Source organism: Diadema antillarum, unplaced genomic scaffold (assembly GCF_040938485.1).
Source record: "Diadema antillarum isolate AM-2024a unplaced genomic scaffold, OU_Dant_1.0 seq00000145_RagTag, whole genome shotgun sequence".
Taxonomy (NCBI): domain Eukaryota; kingdom Metazoa; phylum Echinodermata; class Echinoidea; order Diadematoida; family Diadematidae; genus Diadema; species Diadema antillarum.
Genome location: NW_027271220.1, coordinates 182,530 through 205,265, shown reverse-complemented (window position 1 = coordinate 205,265; position 22,736 = coordinate 182,530). Strand labels below are relative to the sequence as shown.

General features: G+C 41.6%; 1 protein-coding gene across 1 annotated transcript in view; it reads right to left on the bottom strand.

The window, feature by feature from the left end:
• The window catches only part of LOC139727710 (maternal embryonic leucine zipper kinase-like), a 41,777-nt gene that overhangs the window by 5,183 nt on the left and 13,858 nt on the right, over positions 1-22,736 (bottom strand). Inside the window, 5 exon segments of the mRNA XM_071638689.1 lie at positions 512-610; positions 1,821-1,988; positions 3,431-3,523; positions 14,348-14,416; positions 21,447-21,590. Of these exon segments, the coding sequence (XP_071494790.1) occupies positions 512-610; positions 1,821-1,988; positions 3,431-3,523; positions 14,348-14,416; positions 21,447-21,590 (573 nt within the window).

Genomic DNA, 22,736 nt, shown 5'->3' with positions numbered 1-22,736 from the left:
GCAACTTGTACATCACTCTTCATTTCTCTATAAATCGTAATTTTATTGCAAAATGGTAAATTTTATCATTTGACTTTTAAAGGACTTTAGGGAATTACCGCCGAAGAGGCGACATTGATTGCTTTATCATGACATGCATTATTGCATCAAGTTTGATGACATAGCGAAGGACTCAAAGATTACTGGATATTCTGTTAAAATTGAAGCGTATGATCGTTCATGACCCAATAAAGCCTAAATCAAATCTCTCGGCAAGACGCAAAGGTGGGCACACCAGGCTTTATGGGAGAACCTCAGGTCGTAACTTGTTCTTGGGGTTGCAGAAAAGTGATGGAGCATGAGAGAACAGAAAACCTGACAGTAATATTGTGTTTCCAGCACTCTGGTGTGACAAAGGCCTTTAAGAAAAAAATCAAGAAAACAAGATCAACAACAATAATGACAACTATACAAGGACAGAGAGAGTCCCACTTTAATAAAGGGCTACAATTCCACCTCATCAGACTCTTACCTCACACTTGCTCTCCCAGTCGACGGGAGTGTGGAAGCTCTTCATGACCCACGGATGATCGATGAGCTCCTTCATCTTTATCCTCTTCTGTGGGTTCACCTGCAGGTTGGTTGGATTCATGGGTTGAAGGAAAAGAAAAGAAAAAAAAATCAAATCAGAATTCCACATCATATCTACAGACAAGCTACTGGTGATGTTCATTTCTCTTTTCTCATATGGTTTAGCGTTAAGTGCATGACCTTGGTGAACAGATATTTGACAAAAACACACACACACACAAACCTTTGCCACGTAATAAACTTTGTTTTTTTCAAGTTTACTGTCAATTTTGGTTTACAAATGAATTCCAGCCTAAACCAAAAACCAAACAAACAAAGGTCTGACCCATTACAAATCCTGAGGGCGTTCCACCACATTACACACCAGTTGTCCCACAGCACTCTGACCTAATTTCCGTCACCTCCACACAACATGGAAAAAGGCTGGGATAGGTTGTCATGGCTGCTGTTTTCTAGGTCATCCCGTTATAATGGCGGCGCCGGGAGAAGGCTCATGAAAATGTAAAAGAGTGGAAGTTGTTCATGCATGTAGGTCACGACCAGTGTATTGTAGTGTGACGGACTTTAGCGTGGTTTGCTTCCAATGCGTGACTCCGCAAGGATAACTGGGTCAATGACATTCCGCGTCTAGGTAATGTACAAAGCTCAGGGTTGACCTTATTGTTGCTTCAAAAAAAAAAGGAAAATTATTGCACACTACACAACCTTCATGCATCATGTCACATCTTCATCGCAAACGTTCTCTTTCCTCCCCAACCCCCTCCCCCCACTTCCCATCCATAAAGGTGGACTGCTGTATTCCCTAAGCCACCGGAGCGAGTGTTGATGGCTGGCGTTCATTCGCCAGCCCGCTACAACCCTCGTATTTAATTGCTGTAATGACCAACCCACTCACTTGAAATTGATTTGGACCATCAATAATTGACCGTGCACAATTGCCAGGCACGCAGACCTACACACATGCAGGAGCTCCACTCAAATTTAAAAAGTTTTGTCCGCTTTGGTATTGTCGCGTAAGAGGAGGTCAAAATCATACGGCGAACTGGTTCACCCGTGATAATCGTGTAAGATGACAATATTCTGCAGTTTGATGAGCTTCAGGCAGACTGTCTGCGGAAGATGACTTGACTTTTTCTATAAAGTCAGGTTCCTACAAAAAGAGCTGGCGTTCAAAACTTTCCCTGGATTTGGAAGAATCTTTAAACAAAGCAATGCTATCATTCTCTATGTATTCTATCACCCTTGCCCACCTGAAGCATAAGCCTGAGAAGGTCTTTGGTTTCCGACGAGAGCCACGGGGGTTCCTCGTAGTTCCCCGAGAGGATCTTGCGGTAGAGGAGCGAGACGTTGTCGTCATCGAACGGCAGGAAGCCACATAGTAAGGCATAGAGCAGCACGCCCATGCTCCATATATCAGCCTGTCACCGAATAAAAAATTAGCAAAATAAACAAATGTACATGTATACACAAAATAAAGCTGCAGTTCCAAGGGTCATTGACCGATAGGACAAGACCTATTCTTACATGACATCGATGACATCACTGCAGCAGAGAGGCAAAAAGCTACTGTCAAATTAGGCAAAAATTAACCAAACAAAAAAGATAAAGTAATGAAACTTTGACTGTCAGCATGCTATCTCATCTAACATGATGCCACTATAGCTGTCTTAGTCACATACTTAAGTGCAACTCGTATTCCAGTCTTCACTGCTTTGTGCGTGAGAAGAAACCATTATGTGACTTTTCCTGCAGGTTTGTGGGCAGGAATCAACTTTCTTTGAAGGTGTAACTTCATATCTATTAATAATATTTCACGAGCAGGGTAGCCAAAACACAAGAATGAACAACTAGCATAAGGATTTCGCCCACGCGCGGAAATGAGAAGTGTCTGTTAGTCGCATGACCACAAACAAAATCCTGCGTTGGTGTCCAAAACAAATACCATGTTGTGTAATTTGCAGGCTTTTTAACATTTATGACTCTCCACGCATTTGTCTCAAATTTGTTGGTTTTATAATGATATTTCCATCATTTTTCCTCACATTACTTGGATACACCCACACGGAACCTTCTCAAATGAGATTCTACCAGAGACATCTAAACAATCATTGCTAAATTACTGACATAATTAACAACAACAACAACAACAACAACAACGAAAAACAACATCGCAATACTTCTTTCTATAGATTGAGCATAACTTGCATGTTTCCATGTTAATAACATGATTAAAGAAATTGCCGGGAAACATACAGATTTCGCCCACACATGTAAAAATGAGAAGTACTTTACAGAGGTGATGTCAGTAACATGACCAAGAACAAAATCCTGGTTTGGCATCCAAGACAAATACGATGTTGCCTAATTTGCAGACTTTTTAACATTTATGGCTCTCCACACACTTGTCTCAATTTTCTTCAAGTTTTCAGTGATGTATACTGCTTCGGTCTTTTCGGCCGTCACAGAACAGCAGAATTCACCTTGGGGAGCACTTTCCACAGAATCTTTTGACACTGATCGGGACAGCAACCTCCATATTTAAAAGCATGTGAGCAAATAAACATATCATTGTAAAGTGTAGAAGGTGGGAGTGGGATCTACTTGAATACAGTATGCTCTGTCTCTTGAGATTTTTATTGTAAATGCAGCGTTGCTTTCATAACAAGTCATTGACCATAACCACAAAGGTTGACACAAGTTTGCATAAGTTTGTGACCCTCTGTTATATCATTAAGAGCAGCTAGGACATACCAGTGCTCCTACGGATGCCTGCAAAATGGCAACACATTGAAACACCAAGAATTTCATATGCAGCAGTCTCATTAAAAAAAAACCAACAAGAATGTATCCTGTGTCTCACCTCTGATCCCAGGTATTCTTTGCCCGAAACTAGCTCTGGTGCTGCGTAGGCCGGACTTCCGCAGCAGGTCTCCAAGTGATCCTTCATGCCACCCTGGATATATGGAGAACAAAATTAATGAGGAACATCATCATAAATGAAGCATCTCCTCTCTTTCCACAAAGGTGTCAAACTACAACCTAAACTACCCGTTGTACAACATAAACTACATTCACATACTTTGTTTTTGTTTTTTTAAACTCCCTCTCTTTCGCTTAACCCTTACTGCATTTTAGTTGTGAGCTAGCACGTCCCTTGGAATGGTTTCTTTTTCTAATCGGCAGCAATGTCTGGAGAACTAACTGTCAATTGATAGAGATCAGCTAATCCCTCTAATCCCCCTAATCCCCATTGTGTCACCAAGACTTGCCTGCAGGACTGAAGCACTGTGCTTTGCCTGAATGGGCTATCTATGTTTATACAAGAAGGTCACGTTTCTGGGTAGAGCGATCAACCAAAATGCATCTGAAAAAAAGCTTGGCAAAGTCGTGGCGCAGTGCCTCAGCACTTGAAGTGTTAAATGCTCGAGTCTGCTCAGTTTCTGTTTACGGCTGTGGGCCAAATGAAAGGGAAGAAGACAATAAAGCGGTGCTTATGTTTTGCCTTCTTCCCACACAAAACTCCACACCCACACAAATCTGAGATTTGAGATGAAGTATCGAATTGTGTGCTTTCGAACTAACAACGTCGGGCAGAGCCACGATTTGACGGGGTTTCTCTGTGCAGCAAGCAGGTCTTTGGTTTCATGTTGACACCATATCCATGTTATCACATCGTAAGCAGCAACTCTACGCAGGAGAGTTCATGGAGAGTTTCACTTGTTATTTCAAAGTTTTCATGATTGGCTTGCTAATGTCCTTACAGACGAGTTCCAGGCCAGTCAACTGAAGTTAGTCTGAGAAAGAAAGACTTAAATCTTATGGACACAATAGTGAGAATATGTCTGATCAAGATTGGATGAAAATTCGGGAAGTCATGAAATTGTTAAGTTCTGTTATTTTTGCGAAAATTAGCAAAACTTCACAATTTCATCACTTCCTCAAGTTTTATCTAAGTTTGATCAAATTCTTACTATCGTATTTCTAAGATTGTACTCCTTCTCTTTACACTAACTTTTAAATAGTTCAGAATTCCCCTTTAAGCTCAGGTTCCCTATGAAATTATCAAACTCAGATACATGTACACTGTACTGAAAAAACATGATATTTTCACGACATAAAATTTTTGCGAACTGGAGCCGAAGGCCTTTCTCATGGCATGAAATTTTTGCAAATTGCCACTGGCGTTCAATGCATATAGTGCAGACAGGAACTTTTGTGTGCATTCTAATTTCGCGAATCTTTGTGCTCGCGAAATTTGCAAAATTAAAATGCATGCGAACATTCCTCGTTTTACAGTATACAGGACCTACCAGGTTTCATGTACATATTGGGTATTGTGTATAGACATACACCAGACCATGCACTATCACAAAATACTCATTTGTAGCATCTCATTTTCCATATGGCCGCCTTTCTCTTACCTGCAATGCCTCAAATCTCACCTCCCAACACCCTTTCTCTCCTCTTTGATTCCATGGTTACTGAATGTATGATTGTGTGGTAAAATGATTATACAGATTGCGACCTTGCTGTTGTTTTCACTGTTCCCGTAGAGTCATCACGCCCAATTCATTTTAGTTTGTCACGCGTACTGCCCACTCAAGGCTCAAAGAAATACTTGCTTTGATAGTTGGGTACGTTGGAATGCTTGTTAAAATCTTTGACAACAAAGACAACAAAAACAATGACACAGAGGTCAATTACAGCTAGAAGCACCATGTTCATCCATGACCTCTGCTACATTTACTTTTGATACACATGTTCTTGTACACTCTCATAAAATGGGATCATCTCGTGATCATCTCGGGTGTTAGAAGGGCTATATCCCACAGCAACAAAGATTGCTTTCTGTCACTAAACTGACCCTCTAAGAACCATCACTTTAAAACGCTAACGGTTGACATTATACACAAATATGTTAACGTTGGGGCTGAAGTAGTTAAAAGGATGACGCAAATAAAATACAGGCATACACAGTCAATCACTTTCAGAAAAAGACTCTCCAACATTGTTCTAACTGTGTTTCCTTTGTTTTTTACATCTTGGACTGCACTTTGCAGCATGCATGCTGGCTGTATTTGTGCTTTGTAATGACTGCCCTCTTAGAGCTGGCCCAGCCATGCGCTGTACTGATACATATTATTCATACGGGGATTGGGGAAAAAGGGCGATTCCAACAGTACTGGTGTGGGAAGGAAACCTGACTTTTGTGCAAACATGCACAGGACCGCCCACGCATATTTCTCCCGATGATTTCAAAACGGCAGGCAAAAAAAAAAAATAAAAAAAATACTCGCGCACCGCAGAAAGTGGCACTATCTGTTTCGGAGAGTGATATGCGATCCATGTGAACATTCTGTTTCCGTTATCAATCCGCGAAGGCAAAGATGCTCTTCTGTTATCCGAACCTCCTCCCTCTGAGTCCGCATTTTACACTGATCATGACAACGTTTTGGATGCTGGGAATGAGATGATTGCCAGTAACAGAGCATGAACATTAGAGGTAAGTGACTACCGATACACCAACCATTTCCAATTGACAATCACATTGCAGCCCTATTTGAGCTCATTCAAAATGAATGAGTGTGAATGAGCAGCAGGAGGCATGCTGAATAACATTTTACGGCCTTATATCGTTCTGTAATGGTCTTGCGTCATCAGCACAATTTTAGCTCAGCTAAAAAAGATACCGATATTACTTAGATACTCTTCTTGTTTTCTGCATCCCCTGCTTTCTTGTTCTGTGTAAGTTTGGCTTAATCAATTTATGTGTTTTTATCACTATACTCTGAAAGGAAAAGTGAGAGATATGAACATACCAGTGAGAGAGGGTGAGATATAGGGATAGATAGATAGAGAGAGGGAGAAAGGGGTGAGAATCAGCAACACTGCGCTCTGAATGCTACTGTGCAGTCTTCCAATGAACACGGATAGAACAGGAGACAAATGTAAACAATAACAACCGGCTTGATTGGTTGCACAGCTGGGCCTACGCCTGACAGATCGAAGATTCTTATTCCTACATGGGATGGGATGCCTCTATGCCAGGGGGGAAAAATATGTCACGTTTGTCGGGCCTACAGCACCCCCTCGAGCCCCCCCCCCCCCCCCATCACTTACCCGCCCCATTCCCAAAGTTACTAACGCTGGGGTGACAGCGCAAGGGGGATGGAGAGAGGGAATGTGTGTGTGCTGCCCTACTTTTATCTGGGGAAGATATGAAATGTTTATGCCTTCTGAAGGGTGCCAGCTCCAAAACAGTTGATTTAAAAGGAAAAAAAAAACTAGGAAAAGAAATGAATTATTCCTCTCTGCATTTCTACCATGAACACCCTCCTACTTTATTTTCTTTTTTGTTTGCCCTGACATGTACATCCTTAGGCAAGACAGTTTTATTAGCTATTCCCCTCTTGAATCGGGTGTTAAAATGATAGTAAAGCCTTCTACAGAGAACAGCTCTCACACTGAAAAGTCTACCGTGGTTTCATGACTGTCATCAACATCATTGTCGTCATGTAAACCTGAGGTTCGATGCTTACTCCCATGAATATTTTACCATCATTTCCCCTGTTTAATATAGTGATTGTGGGTTCCAAATTGGCAATGCAGACCTGAAGGAGTGCTACCTCCTCAAAGTTCTTCTCCACGTTGGGAGAAGTTTCAGTGTAACATAATGGAAAGATTGGTAGGTAGACAGATTGGTAGACAGATAGATGGACAGATAGATAGAGAGATATATGGATATATAGAGAAACATATAGAGATAAGTATAAAGTGAGATAGATAGAGAGAGAGATGGATGAATATATAGAGAAACATATGGAGATATTAAAGTATTAAGTTAGATAGATAGATAGATAGATAGATAGATAGATATAGATTGATAGATAGATACAAATACATTGTAGACTGATAAAGAAGTGTGTGAGTGAGAGAGAGAGAGAGAGAGAGAGAGAGAGAGGAGAGGGAGAGAGAATGAGAGATAAAAGGGGAGAGAGGGAGAGAAGGGAGTAAATGGAATAGATTTTGTGCAACCACATAGGTGTAAAACTAATTTGGAAAACATCTGCAGTGAGAATTGACTTGCCTCTTCGGATGGCCTGACGTGCAAATAAATCCCCTACATGTCGGCACTCAAATGGCTCGGCCCAAAATCGCTTGTGATGAGGCCAGGAAATCAAATTAAGTGCTTTCTAATCAAATTATCATAAATGGAGGCTTTTCGAAATAAAGAGAAAAAAAATCCCTCCATTGTCACAGTTGGGCAGGGAGTGTGGTGCCAGTGGGCTGATTCTAATTCTTTCGTCTTTTTTGTTCAGTCGGGTTGTGGCAAACGACGATTAATTTGCACTGATACTGGCCACTCGTCGGCCAATGCCTGCTCGGCTTAATACCCTCATCATCCAAATTAAGCAGGCCGACAGCTTCCAAGCTGGCTGGGCTCACGGCAGTTGATCTGCAGACAAGGGTTTAACGGCCACGTACGGTGACCTTTTGAATCTTTTTTTTTTTTTTGTGGGTCACACATAGTTGTGATAAAGTGATGTGTTTTTGTTCTGTAAAAGAACTTTCACATGCCGTGTGAAAGAGAGGGGGAGGGATAGAAAACAACAAAGTTCAAAAGTACAATACAACAGACAAAGGAAGAAGTATAGAATCAATTAATCAGACCTTGGACATATTTACAGGTTTCTGACAGTAGATTAACTATTAACCAATTGACATGAATGCATGTATACATGTGGGGGCGGGGTGGTGGAAAGCAGACAGTACTCCAGGTTTCACATACAGAAAGGTACTTCAGTGTGAATTGCTCCTCACGCACACTCTCACATTTGTCCTGTGACAAAAGATTGCAGGAAAATCTGTTTCCCCCAAAAGTGCACGCAGGGCCCATTGGTAATTGACCGCCTCTTATTCACGGTTGGTTTCTGTACCAATCGCGTGATGTTGGCGAAGATGCTGAAACTTTCGGCAGTGGGGCAGAATCTCAGGGATTTCATGGGTATTGAGTTCAAACCAGTTTACACAGGGTGGAACCTGAGTGAGAAAATGAGGCTTCAGAATCAAAGATTAGCTAAATTTATATTCCACATACTAAGAATCATGCTATAGGATTGGTCAAGAGCTGATCACGTGAAAAAGCGAAGTTTTGCCCATCACATCACCTAAGAAGAAAAGTTCGTTACACTCTATGATGGTAGTCATTTTTGTTTGCTGATATAACTTATAATTTTGAGTAACTTGCGAAATAAAAGTGCGTTGCACTGTGGTCTATCACTTGACCTGGGTCAAGTGATAGACCACAGTGCAACATTCACTGTTAACGCACTTTTAGCGTCAGTGAGACGATGCTGTGTTGTAATCCCCAGCCTACATCTAAAGTTGGCTCGTATGTTACCATACCGTGCGTGCATGTAGTCTAGTTGCCTTGTTCGTGTTTCAGAATGTTCAGCATTTTTAGCAACAACATGATTGGTAAGTGAACGTAATGTAAGCCCTAAAGGCTTGGCCTAGTAAGGATACCTAGATCTATACCTACCTAGGATAGGTCTAGACTCTCTGACTCTCGCTAGACCTAATGTAGGCCCTACAGATCTGCAGTTTAAATAGTGTTTTAGTCTAACTAGATCTAGCTGTGTTGTTCCCCCCCCCCCTTCCTGTCTTTTTCCCGACAGCTAAAATGATTTCAGATGTGGAATATAGATGTGGAATATAAAGCAAATAATCAACTTTTGATTTTAGGCAATGAGGCAAACTATCACTTCCTCGGCAATCCGAATGTGTGCGCTATCTTTCCTCAGCTGCGCTTCGGAAAGATAGTTACATCCAGATCGCCTCGGAAGTGATAGTTTGTCCCATCACCTTCACCAACGTTGATTATTTGCTTAATATTTCACTCTTAAAAATCCCCAACATTGTTATCATTTGCCTCTATATTTGGGATGGAGTGACAAAAGTGCACCAAAATGAGTCTCGCATGAGACAGTTTAGTCTAAAGTGAACACAAACAGTATTACATCTATTAGTAAATACATATTGTATGGCAGTTGGCAGTTCTCCATCATATATATGTGATCTACTAGAGCCATATGTCCCAGCAAGAGAAAATCTACGTTCTGCAGACAAGTACCTGCTGGTGGAACACAGAGCACACAACTCTTGGGGAGCTCGTTCATTCCGCATGGCTGCCGCAAAGATATGGAATGGCCTTCCACAGTCTATCCGCAGAGCTCTTACCACAGAATCTTTTAAAACAGCCCTCAAGACCCATCTCTTCAAATTGAAAAACTAGCCAATGTGTAAGAATGTATGTTTACACATTTGGAGACAATTACTTCCTGGAACTATTTCTTTCTATTTTAACTGTCATATCACAAGCAGTGCACCCATGAAATTTAAGCTGAATTATGTATTTATTTTGGAGCAAGCGCCATGAGCGCCTGACTTGGCGGATACCGGCGCTATACAAGACTTCATCATCATCATCATCATCATATTCAGCAGATAAGAATGACCAGTATCGTTTTGGAAGTAAGAATGTGGTTGCCTGAGCAACAGCAACAATGAAATTGAGGATGTGGAGGCCATTGCTGAGGGATCATCTCTTTCAGTTTATATCATTATTTTCTCTTCTTTTTTTTGTGGTAGATATCCTGCAAATAACAGCTTCATTCTATAACTTCAAAGTGAAACCATGAGGCATATTTTTCTCTTGTTTACATGTCAAGAGATGAAAAACAGATTCAAACGTAAGTACACACACAAAAAAAAACCAACAAGATCCCAGATCAAGAAAATGTCACTTAAGGACCTGTAACCATTAGGGATACTAGCAGTAGATCTACTAAAATGTTCCATGATCATATGAAATAAAAAGTTTTGTATTGGTAAAATGGCAGAGATGAGGTCGAAGACTTCAGATGTTGTCAACACATGAAAACGGTGAATGGGTGGAAGGAGGGGTTTTAGATTAGTGGTCTGACATTTGAAACTCTAAATGGATTTAACTGCATGGGGCTTGTTGTCTGACTCTGAAACTCGTAAACTCATTAATGTTGTGGTATTGTGATGGATGCGCAGCGCCGAATCCGTAGACTTCACAGACACTTTTGATGCATAGAGTGGGGGGTTCATGAGTGGGAGGGTGGGGTTAACGTTGCGGTCTGACATTTGCAATGGCAAACTTGATTAATTCTGAGCCCCTCATGCTTCTAATTCTCCAGACTCTGATTGTCAACATTCACATGTGCATTGCACAAGGGGAGATTAACGTTTGAATAAAAAAGAGAGGAAAATTTGGGGGAAAAAAGCCGAAGATGTGACTGTAATGTCCTAAAGCACTTCACCCATGCTGAAACTCACCCCACTTTGAGCGTAATGGCATTTAGCGCCAGCGACCGAGCGTTCCGCTGACTGCCAATCTCATTTTCCTCCTTTATTTGCTTTGTTTCTTCCCCTCTATCAGACTCTCGAGAGTGTTTTTGGCCGTGTAAAGGTGCGCAGCGAGGAACGGTGCGTGGGCACGACGACGACAGTGGACTGGACTTTTACCCCTAATTTAACGCAGATGCGCGCAAGACAAGGCGAGAGATGGGGCGACGTTCCATTGGACACCCCCGCAATAATTAGCAGCCCCCTGGAGCAAGAGAGGAGAGCACTGAAGTGGGTGGGGGGCAGGTGAAGCGAGGGTAAAGGGGGGAGCAGCATGAGAGATTGAGGAAAAGGCAGCATGAAGTTGAATAACAACATCAACGGATATAGGTGGGTTTATTACAAAATCAGAGGAGTTGTGAGAGGATGACATCATCCACCCACATTCCAGCTGTTATGTTACTGTAACGTCTCATACGGTTTCATGAAACCATGTACAGACATGATTTCTGCAATTCCCAATCTTTTTTGTATGGTTTCAGTGAAGCCATTTGCCATTTGTGTCACGCAACTTCCTCTAGAAATGAAAGTCTACTTCAAGAGAGAGTGGAGTTTTTCACTTTCAAGCGGCAACTGTCATCGATGAGCCTTTAAATAGCCAACTGTACTATCTTATATACAGCCCCCTACCCACGACAGATACGGTACGATGGCTGGAAGCTGCTATTCCAGTCCCCATCCCTCACTCTCAGCACGTCCCCAATGCAAGATGTACAGTGTAAACACGAAAACCCAAGATGTTGCCATCCTGTGACTATGCAGTCGCTGAGAGGAAAAGGAAATGAAGAAGCACCCAACAGAGAAAAGAAAAAAAAAAAGAATTCAACTGAGCAAAGTTTCCACCCCCTCACTTCCTACCACCTCCCCCCCCCCCCACAAAAGAAAAAGAAAAGAAAAAGAAAAAACGGGACTATTTCATCTCCTCTACTCCCTATAGATACTAATCAGAAAATGAAGCAAGCTACAATATAAGATGGAGAACAATCTACAAGGAAAACACCTGTCTACTTTTGGTATGAAACAGAAACTCATTTAAGAAAAAAAGGGGAAAAAAATAATCCATGTAAAATGTTTGTCATCAAGTGCCTCTTGCCAAATTGCCCACAAGCCCGTCGCAAATTACCACTGAAAGAAACCGACACGTAGAGTCAACAAACCATAAATATCAGCGGAGCAGCTACGCCTTGTCCCGAGCGGTTTTGCTTTACAGCTCTGTCAGTGTGACCCACCGATTGTGATAATGATAACAACACGGGCTATTAAAGGAGGGGGCATGGCCGCACCCTACCTCACCGTACTAAAGAACACCCATAAATCTGCTACTTTAATCAAACTTGGTTGGTGAGCATTCAATCTTTAAGGGCATCATCTTTAAATCATAAAACTCCCCCGATGACGTCCACCAGTGCATGCCTTCTCCAATCATGTGATTACTCCCTGCCCCCCCCCCAACTGTTACAAATATGGGGTGCCACGATACCACAATTACTGCATACCCCAATTTTTTTGAACATTTCTAGTAGAAGTATGCCCCTAAAAAAAGCTTTATACCATTATGACTGTGGGCTTTAAAGGAGAGAAAAAAAGGGCACTTTAAATAGCAAGAAATTGTTTTGTATTATCTATTGGTCCTGACATTATGATACGATTTTAGTTTGAATAGTTCGTCCGTTGAGAATGATAAGGGCGTTAAGTGACCACAAAACCCATAGTGTTCGAGAAGACTTAAAGCCCTTCTCATTCTCAACAGACGAGTTCATCACATGCGGTTCATGCCTTCATATTTTATCATCACATACGTCCAAAAATAACTCAAAAACAAAAAATTTACACACACACGTACATGTACATACACATATACACAAACCAGAGCATGCAATTCAAGAGTCACATGAATGTAACTTTGCAAGACTTAAACCGGTCCCGCCATCTGTCGCTGCCCCCCGCCCCCTTGCCCATCAACGTTCCCTATTACGCCTCTGGCATCACACCTCCTCGGGACTATTACCCTAGTTTGATAATCCCTGGTCGATTCCACCTCCTGACAATTGCAATGAAAGGGTAAGCAACAGTCTGAAGAATACCCCCTACATCATACCCTAATTAGAAGAATTCTGTTATAGTATGCACAGAGGATATTGCTTTTGGTTTTTGCCCTTGTATCTGTACAAAGAAAGAATGGGCTCTCCCACACACAGTAAAAAAGATACTGATTCCTTTGATGATCAAACACACCTACCAATAACTGAAATGTGTCAATTAAAAGCATTTTTCATTTCCAAACTTCAAAACTGCAAACTCAAGATGCATTTAGACTTTCCACGCTCTGCTGTTTCCACTCACAGCTTTACTGACTGTGCAGAGATGCAGCAAACTATGGCAGACTTCCTTTCCATTTCATCACAAAACAGGAACCACTTTTTTTTTTTTTTTTTTTTTTTTTTTTTTTTTGGGGGGGGGGGGGGTTCTTCTCCCTTTTCATTTTCAAACCTCATTCTTGTATAACCTTTGACACCCCGGAGAGACGGGAGATTAAAGATTCACAATTTGCCAGTACTTGATTTATTAATGAGCCGAACAAGCGGGAGTGTTCTCATTTTCCACAGCGGTGGTGGTGGTTGTTGCGGCGGCCAGAGCCCCGCTGTGCCATCATCACCCCGAGATTTCTTGTCGCAAGGACAGAGCGGAGCTCGATATCCTACATAATGGTATAATATAACCACATATCCTGTCCAACCGCTGGTCGTTCATACACACAATTTAACCCTCCAAGGACTGCGTACTTGAAACCTACCATCAACAACTTGCACGATTCAAGGTTTCCAGTCATAATGAGAGAGAGATAAAAAGTTATATGATACACCAAGATCACACACCAAGGGGTGTCATTAAAGGTGTTCCAATCATTATAATGGCGGTCAAGAATCGTGCAGTGTGTAAGGTGTGCTGACCGTCCTTTTCCTTCTGTCGCACTCTTAAATATTCCTTGATTACTTCATGCCATCCTTTTCGAGGAAAAACGACTGAGATATCAACACTGTGATACATATTTCGATAGACCTTCACCCTTTTTTATTCTTTCTTTACAGTTTGCAGCACAAAATGGACAGATCACGATTACAGTATTCAGGTCACAAGAAAAAGAAAATCAATGCACAGACAGCTTTAGGGCACAGCTACAGTTGCTACAACTACCCTTTGCCATCTCTGATTTTTTTTTTCTCCTGCTCTTAAAACAACCCACGATATGTATGATATAATTAAAACTTTGTGACTCAATTTTCTTGATTTCATATAAATGGGATTTGATGAAAGGATTAAAATTTGAATGTTCATGACATACCTTGGGCTTGGCTGCTAAACCAAAATCGATCAGTTTCAGGCTCTGGTCTTCATCGAGGAGAAGATTTTCCTGCGTGATAAGAAGAAAAGAGGTGACAAAAATTGACATGAATACAAGAATTTTGAAGCACTGTGAAGTACATACCCACATTAGGGTACACAGTGGGTGGACAATTACTATTGCTGCATCCCAATTATCCCATGCAATAACAATATAATCATGATGAATATAACCATGTACAATGTACATGTACAAATATTCTCATATACATGTACATAAAAAAATATATGAATAGAATATCCATTTTGTGGGCCCTTTATTCTCTACATCAACCATAATGTAATCTCTGTAAAAACAAAACAAAAACAAAACAAAATAAAACTTCATAAAAATTATGGCATGAAGCAAATGTTTATTTTCTTTTTCTCCAAGAAACCCAATGTAAAGTTTTTACGAGATTGCTTTTGCTATGTAACATAGGTGTAATGTGGGGCCCTGTTGACCCGGGATTTCTGACGAATGGGAACTAGTAACATGACAATTTTGCTCCGCGGACCCAGCAATCTCTTTCATCATAAAGCTAGCGGTGGCGCTAGACGTGAGGTACAGGGGTGTGAATCTCTTGCGAAGGATGAGAGATGATGTCGGCGCCGAGAGACAATGAATAAGTCACGCTGGTGGTGTGGTGTTACAATTGTGTAGGTGGACATCGGCAGGGTCAGCGTAGAACCTGAAGAGCATGGAAACATTGGTGTTTTTTTTTTCTCTCTCTCTCTCTTCCTATTAAAGTTTTATTTGCATGACATGGGGGAGTGATTCCAAGGGTTGATCTCATGTTCTCGGGTGTCATATCTGGGGAATTTTCTTCAGAGCTAAAAAAGAAAATGAATAAAAAGTAATGGCTTTCTCTCTCCCCTTCTCTTTTCCTTTATATTCCTCCTTCCATTTTTCTTTCTTTCTCATTTACTATCCATCTGATTCTCTCCATCTCTCTCTCCATCACAACTTTTCTCCTTCTATATCATACTGTATGTCTCTTTTTTTCTCGTTCCTTTTTGTCTTTCTCAAAAGAGGGATTCTGTTTTCAAACTTCAGAGAACATATTGTATCAGCAAAGTACATGACTCCTTCCTTATGCATACCTAGGAATGTTTTTTTAAATAAATTCTTTACTGTAACCTTTTAAAGAAAAAAATAAAACCTTCACAAGATTTGTTAGCCAGACAGACCGTTACACTCAGACAAGCTGACCTAGACTGTACCTGACCTCTCCAGTCGGGGAAATAGGACACCTACGACCCGCCCCCAAAACAGTCGCAGCTGCGACATCCCCTGACTGGACGAGACTGACCCAAATCGGATGACTTCCCTAAAGCGCCGTCCGCTGGGGCAGGGTTTATTCTTCCTGTCCTGTCCGAGGCCTGCCCCTGGCTGAAAACCATACGCGCAAGCGTTCCGCCGGGAAAGGTCAGTGGAGTCACCTTAACAATTACACCATCACTGCCTCCACGAGAGACGAACAATTGGGCACGATTCCATGCCACGACACGCTGACAGGCATCCATGCAAATTTTTACGTGCCATCACACTGTCTTGATGTGTGAGAGAGTGATCTAAATGATAGCTTTGCACCAAAATAGGTGCCTTGTAATTATAATGCGCTAAAAAAATTATCCATCGCTTTAATGCGGTGCAATTAGGAAATTGCAAGTCTTGGCGAAGGAAGCATGCTGCATAATTAATCACTCTACACCACTTAACTTGCCGTTAATTTAACAGAGTGCTTTATGTGGTGCTTGGAAATTACTTGAGGCAGCTTCACACGTAACATTGACCTATCAGGGTTTGTACTTTCCCTTCAGACTAGTTTTAAGACGTAATAAGAGCTTCTACATCACATGTTTATTTCAAGTGTGAAGAAATGTTGTCTGACTTGTTTTGTACTTCTTTTATTAAGTTAAATTTTATGACTGGCAATTTCAAAAAAATAAAGAGGTACAAAATGGAAAGTGAGTTGTTTTTTTTTGTATCTGCCCAACTCCACGTGCAGTCAAGTTCAAGATTTGGCAACTGAATTTTACTTCTGATACCACAAAATGCAAACAAATCAGCATTGGTGGCACAAATGTGTAATGGGGGACTATTTACTCACTCTTCAATAAAATCAAGCTTCAATGAATTTTAATGCTATCGCTGAAGTAGAAAAACAAGCAAATGCTTGTGTGCTTTCTGAGCTATTTGACCCATGCACCACTGATACAAAACATAATTTTATTATGATGAGTAAGTTGGAATGAATCCAATGATGTTGAACAGGGGAGTAGCCACTATCATTATTGCTTTCTAGGACGTCTGCCGACATTTCTGGTCTGCTCCTCGAAATTGCAGTGAAATGGCAGAGAGATCATCGACCGATACTTGCCTGCCTTACCATCGGGGAAGAACAACGAGTCGATGATCTCTGAATCGGACATTGGAGAGAATGCTATCACAACCTGGGGAGACTCGAATGCAATGATTGTTTTGGGCTTTACTTTTCTGTTTATTTTCACTGTCTCTCACCAAGATATGACCAAAACAGTCACGAACATATTTCTCTGCAGTTGGCTGCCCATTGCTAGCGTTCCAGTGTGCGAGCATCCCTCGAGTGTTTGTGCCGCGCGAAGTTCAATGCCCTGGCCTAATGCGCCCGAACGAAATTGATGGAGTGGGTCTCAAGATATGTTCCCATGGAGGGATACAATGGCTCAAGGGTCTCAAATACTGGAGGGATGATTTATTACCATCTATTCAAAAGCCGACTCTATTGGAGAGAGATACATTGCCAGGCAACATGCCTCATCATATTGCTCTGCCGTTGCTTGTTTTGTTCAGCCTTTTACAAGGTAATATAATTCGGATTAGAGTTTGGCATGGAGTCCGCCTCTTCGCCGTAAGATCAATAAACAAGAATCGACGAAGGGGGCTTTTCCAGATAGATCTTTCATGATGGGAGCTTAATTGTTTTTCTCTTGTCCATGCTTCGCAGAACAATCAAAAACTTCACCCATGGAGCAATCAACCGTCTCCGGGTGAAAGGTTTCATCTATCAGTAACATCTTCTCGTTACTTCTTCCTCAATCTTTCAGTGTGTAATCAAGAGACAATTAACAGCGGGGGATCTCCTCCCCCAATGATTCTGGTGTGACACAGGCCTGCTATTTTCTGGGAAAGCCATTCAGCGATTGATCGATCCCCCCCCCCCCCCCCCCCCCCAGGATATCCCTGGCCTTGGAATCCACTCCGGACTGAATTCATCCTGCCCCGCCCCCTCCATCTCTGTGCAAGACCCCCAGACCTTAGGGCTGGATGAAAGTGAGCATGTATCCCCTGTGGTCAAGATTGCATTCTTTGGGTTTCATTATTTTCACCTGTCTCATATCAGCTCCAGTGGTCCATGATGCTTATGATTACACTTTAACTTATGCCTGAGTGGGCGTGGGACGAGTGTATCTTTCTCAGAATTTCCGAGACAGCAGTAGTTTCATATCTCAAGTAGATGTCATGATACAAGCTGTATAATCATAAATCATGGATGTTCTCTTGAAAATGATATTCTCTTTCCTTGGCAATACATTATCAGCTGAAAAACAGATGGCTCTTCGCGATGCCACACAAAGTCAGCAGAGTTGGAGGTATACAACATATGCATGTGTATGTTGTCCCTAATCATTTCATCCTTCTCTATCAACTTGTACCTATCTCTCTCTCTCTCTCTCTATCTCTCAATCTATCTATCTATCTATCTTTTTTACTATCTGTCTACATATATATATACTTATATTTCTGACGATAATATATATCTTTTTGTTGACTTCCTCTACTGTAGTTGTTGATGTATCATGATAAAGTAATATGGCAAGAAGTTTGATGTTTTTCCTTGTTATTCCCTGTCTTTCTATTACCTATCTATCTATCTGTTTGTCTTATCTCGCATTCTTTCTCTGCCCATATTGCTGCCCCTATCGTGTGACTCCCTAGGCAGAAAACAGTCTGATGGTCTACAGCACTGACGATTGCAAAGTGTGAAACATTATCAGCGACTGCCAGTCACGCGCCGGCTTCTACAGAAACATTCATTACTGCTCTGTGGCTAGTTCTCTACCGGAGCATGGATGCAGGACATCGCTAATTAAGATGAGGCCATCTACTCTTCAGGCACTCATAATTTCTTCTCCTTTCTTTTCACTGTAACTCGTCTTTGAAATATAAATGCTTTAGAGCTTGCAAAAATATGGATATTCACAAGGTGCATGGCTGTTTTTTTTTCCTTTATGAAACCGAAAGTGACCTATGCCGCCGTGGGTGCAATATTTCTGACAGCAACCACTCAGAAGGCGTGGTCACACTGGCGAGAGATCGAGAAGTTTGGCGGAGATGGGGGAAATATCCCCAGCTGGCGTGGGAAGCCTCGCGAGAAGTTTCGCGGGAAGTTTGTGGTCACATCGGCAAAACTTCTTAGAGATTGCAATCTTAAACTTCTCAATCTTCTGCCAGTCTGACTGCCCCCTATGAAAGTGTACAACATGCAAAAAGAGGGTTGCTATATTGAATACAGTAAATCTAATGCCGAAGTTAAGGGTGAGGAAGACAAGATTCACAGCATTTCAAAGTGTTATTTTTTCCCCCATGCACTTCATAGAGGCATATGAAAGACATCATACTTGTGCAATGGCTAGTGTTTCTTAATGAAGCCAGTCATTGACAGCTTTGCTATCAATGCACTTTTGATGACTACGACATACAGTTTTGGCAGTCTTTGCTCTTTAAGCGTAACCTTTCCCCCAAAGGATTTTGTTACATCAATGTATTCGTACACAGGGAATCGAGCATCACTGGTCTTGCTTCGAAAGTATGGGCAGTGTTTTTCTGGTGGTCATCAACTGAGCTGGCATTAGTCAGCCAGCCAATGTACGGTGCCACGCGCAGTCAAGGTTGACAATCGACCTCTAGGTATCGGATGATTGGGTGTCCTACTTGAAGGGCAATTAGAAATTCGGAGGAGCAAAGGTCCCCTGGGAAGATCGGTACAGAGACTGGGTCACATCATGTTTTGTCCCCTCCCCCCCCCCCCAAAAAAAAAAGGGGGGGAAAGAAAGAAATGAAAGAAACAACAAGATGTGTATGACAATGTGGGCTAGTTTTAGATGGGGACACTGCCAGCGATGGTTACATATACTGTCTGACTACTATCAGTCCCATCATCTGCAGTCAGGGGGCTCCACTCAGCTATAGCGAGATAAGACAAATGATAAGAATTTGTAATATTGCAAACAAATGTTTGGACACTGCTGCCTGAAAGGTTATACATGAATTTCTGCACCAGAGCCACATCAACAAATTGTCTGTTTTGGAACCTGAGCTCTTGGCTGTTGCTCCAGAAAAAAAAATCCCATAATAGACTCTGTCAACTCTTCAATGTGTCCAAGCATGTAGTGCAACTAGCCATACTTTCTCATTAGCATTAATTCCGTTGAACTTGACCTGGTTAGTTGGCCAGCCAACACATGCACAGCACTGTGCCTCTGTCCAACAAGAAGATAACAGTGACACATGGGAGATTATCAGGGGATTACGTAATATCTATTCATTGCCAATTAGCGTCCAACAATTGGTACCAACTGGCAAAGACAGCATTGAGGCAGACGTGCCAATCAGTGAACACACGGTATAAGGGTTCGTAGTCTAATAATTGGACATAATCAAAGCAAATACATCATCACATTTCATTATGAGGCTTTAACGATTTTTGAATTTAAGCACAAAAGTGGCAATTCTCTTTTATTTTTGCTTTTCATGACATATGTATGAAAGTATGACATGAAAATGCATTCATGCTCATGAAATTGCAACTATAGATACATAATAGAATTCATACAGTGAGAGTACTGTTTGTGCCATGGCACGGTGTTTCACTCCTGTTCATGGGGTTGTTAATAGGCCATAGCTTGAGAAGCTCTGATCAGCAACAGTGACGTTATCAAAGTTCTGCCCAAAGTGGAGGTCGACCAGTTTTCACATACATATAGGAATCAGAAAATGCACTCACTCTTGATATGCCCCTTGGCGCTGACAGCACACATACACACCAGCTCGCTTGTAATTTTTCATACTATTGATTCGGAGACGGCTGCTGAAAAATGCATGAACCATCCCCAAATGTCATTTGCTCCACTTGCCCAAGATGATAAATCATCCCTTTGCTTTCGTGGCGTGGTTCGCAACAGCTCAATACATTTGAATCCATCATTTACGGATGGATATGTCCATGATCCACTCTTTAAACACTAAATTGGCAACACGCACAATCAAAAACACACAATTACGTACACACGACAAAATGCATCTCCCTGGAAGTGTTGTAATATGTCATATCAGGGCAATGAAAGGAATGAGTTCAACTTATCATTAACGCAACAGAAACTTACTGATGTAGCACATCTGATTAATCGGGGTGCCATAGTCCATTTTAATTTTTTTTTCCTTCCTTTTTTCAATCTCTCTCTCTCTTTATAAGAACTGGACACACTGAATTGCTCTTACAACCTTGTTTTTGTTTTTGTTTTTGAGGGGTCTTCATCATTGCAATATAAAGCAACACATGATAAAACTAAAATAGGAGACTGTAAATATAAAGATGACAGTGCTCCTTTAATAGGAATCACCCAGTGACAGAAATTACAAGAATCCACGATAATGAAAGGAGGCTAGTTTCCGGTTTTAATAGTAGCACTGTCGCTCTCATGACTACTGCTGGGACTGTCATCGCCAACATCACCAAAGTGGACACTGTAACTTGAACTGCACCCTCTGCCTACTCTTTACCATAACACAGGGGACAACGAAAACAAGAGGACATGGAAAACAAGAAGACAATGTCTAGATCAGCTACTACAGTAGCTCCTGTGCAGAGAGAAGTACAACTGTTTTGATGTGATGATGGAGATGTGGATTTGAGGGAAGGGGCAGGAGTAGATTTGGGGAGATTTGGGAGGAGGGGAATGACAGGGGTTGAGGACACAACATATGGCCGTAAACTTGCCAGACCTGGTGTACTCACCGGCTTGAGGTCCCGGTGCGCGTACCCTTCGTGGTGGATGAAAGCGACAGCTGCAATAATCTGGCGGAAGAAGCCCCTGGCCTCATCCTCCTTCAGCCGGTCCTTCGCCACGATGTAGTCGAAGAGCTCTCCACCCGGACAGTACTGTTAAATGAAAGGAAAACATGAGGGCCAACACATTAAAAGATGAATTCTTGTACGGGTGGGGGTGGGAATGGGATAAGGCTGTGGTCAAGCTGTAGAAAAGGGAGGGAGGGGGTGGGGGCTGTAGACACCTAAAAAGAGGCTGGGAGAGTTTAATAGATAAAGACTGAAAACTCTGCAACTGTTGTAAGCAGCAGTGCAACAAGGGCATACTGTCAATGCCTGTGACTTACACAGATTTATACTGGCTGCATGCAGATTGGCAAAAAAGAGTCGTGTCAAAAAAAAAACAAACACCCAAAAAACAAGATAACACATGCTGCCATCATTTTGCTACATTTTGCATGAGATTCTTGCATGATATCAGCAAGTGATTTCTTTTTGAATTTTCAAAAATGAACCTGCCTAAGTCAGGAATGAAATCCTCATAATCAAATGCCCCAGGATACTACACATGGGTCACTGCATCATTGCATGCAGTAAACCTCCACAACACTGTCTGCCTTCATTTGCTGTCTTTTTAACTTTACGATTCAATGTCTGATTGACAGGAAAGTATGAAGTACGGCAAGAAATGCATGTATAACCACTAGTAACAGTGGTTTGTACAGGTATGTGTAGAAGTGTAGAATCTCAGAGTCAGAATAAAGCTTCATACATCATCCTTTAAAATAGAAGGTCTGCCTTAGTCATCATCAGCAGTAGTCTGCATGCTGCCAGAATGAAACTACAATCTTCATAATGCAGTAGATCATAGAGTAAAATGCAACAGACAGTTGAGTAAACCCCTTAAAAAAAAAATCATACTGTTTTGAAAGTATTTGATAGATAAACTGCTGCATATGGTGCCTGCAAACGCAAAATATCACATTTACCAATACCAAATATGAATAGACAATAGATTTAAAAAAAAGAAGAAGAATGTAGTCACTTGTCAATGTTTACGACACTGCATGTTTACAGCCAGAGAGAGAAGCGTAAATATACCAAAGACGCAACTTGACCCGTACTGGTGGGGTGCTTTAAGACCAGGGAAGCACCTGGTAAATGAGCAGAGAATTATTGGCGACGGCAAATGGGAGATAAATAGTTAATGGGGCGAGAGTCATAGGGTGAGGCAATATTGGAGTGGAAAGTACATCTGTA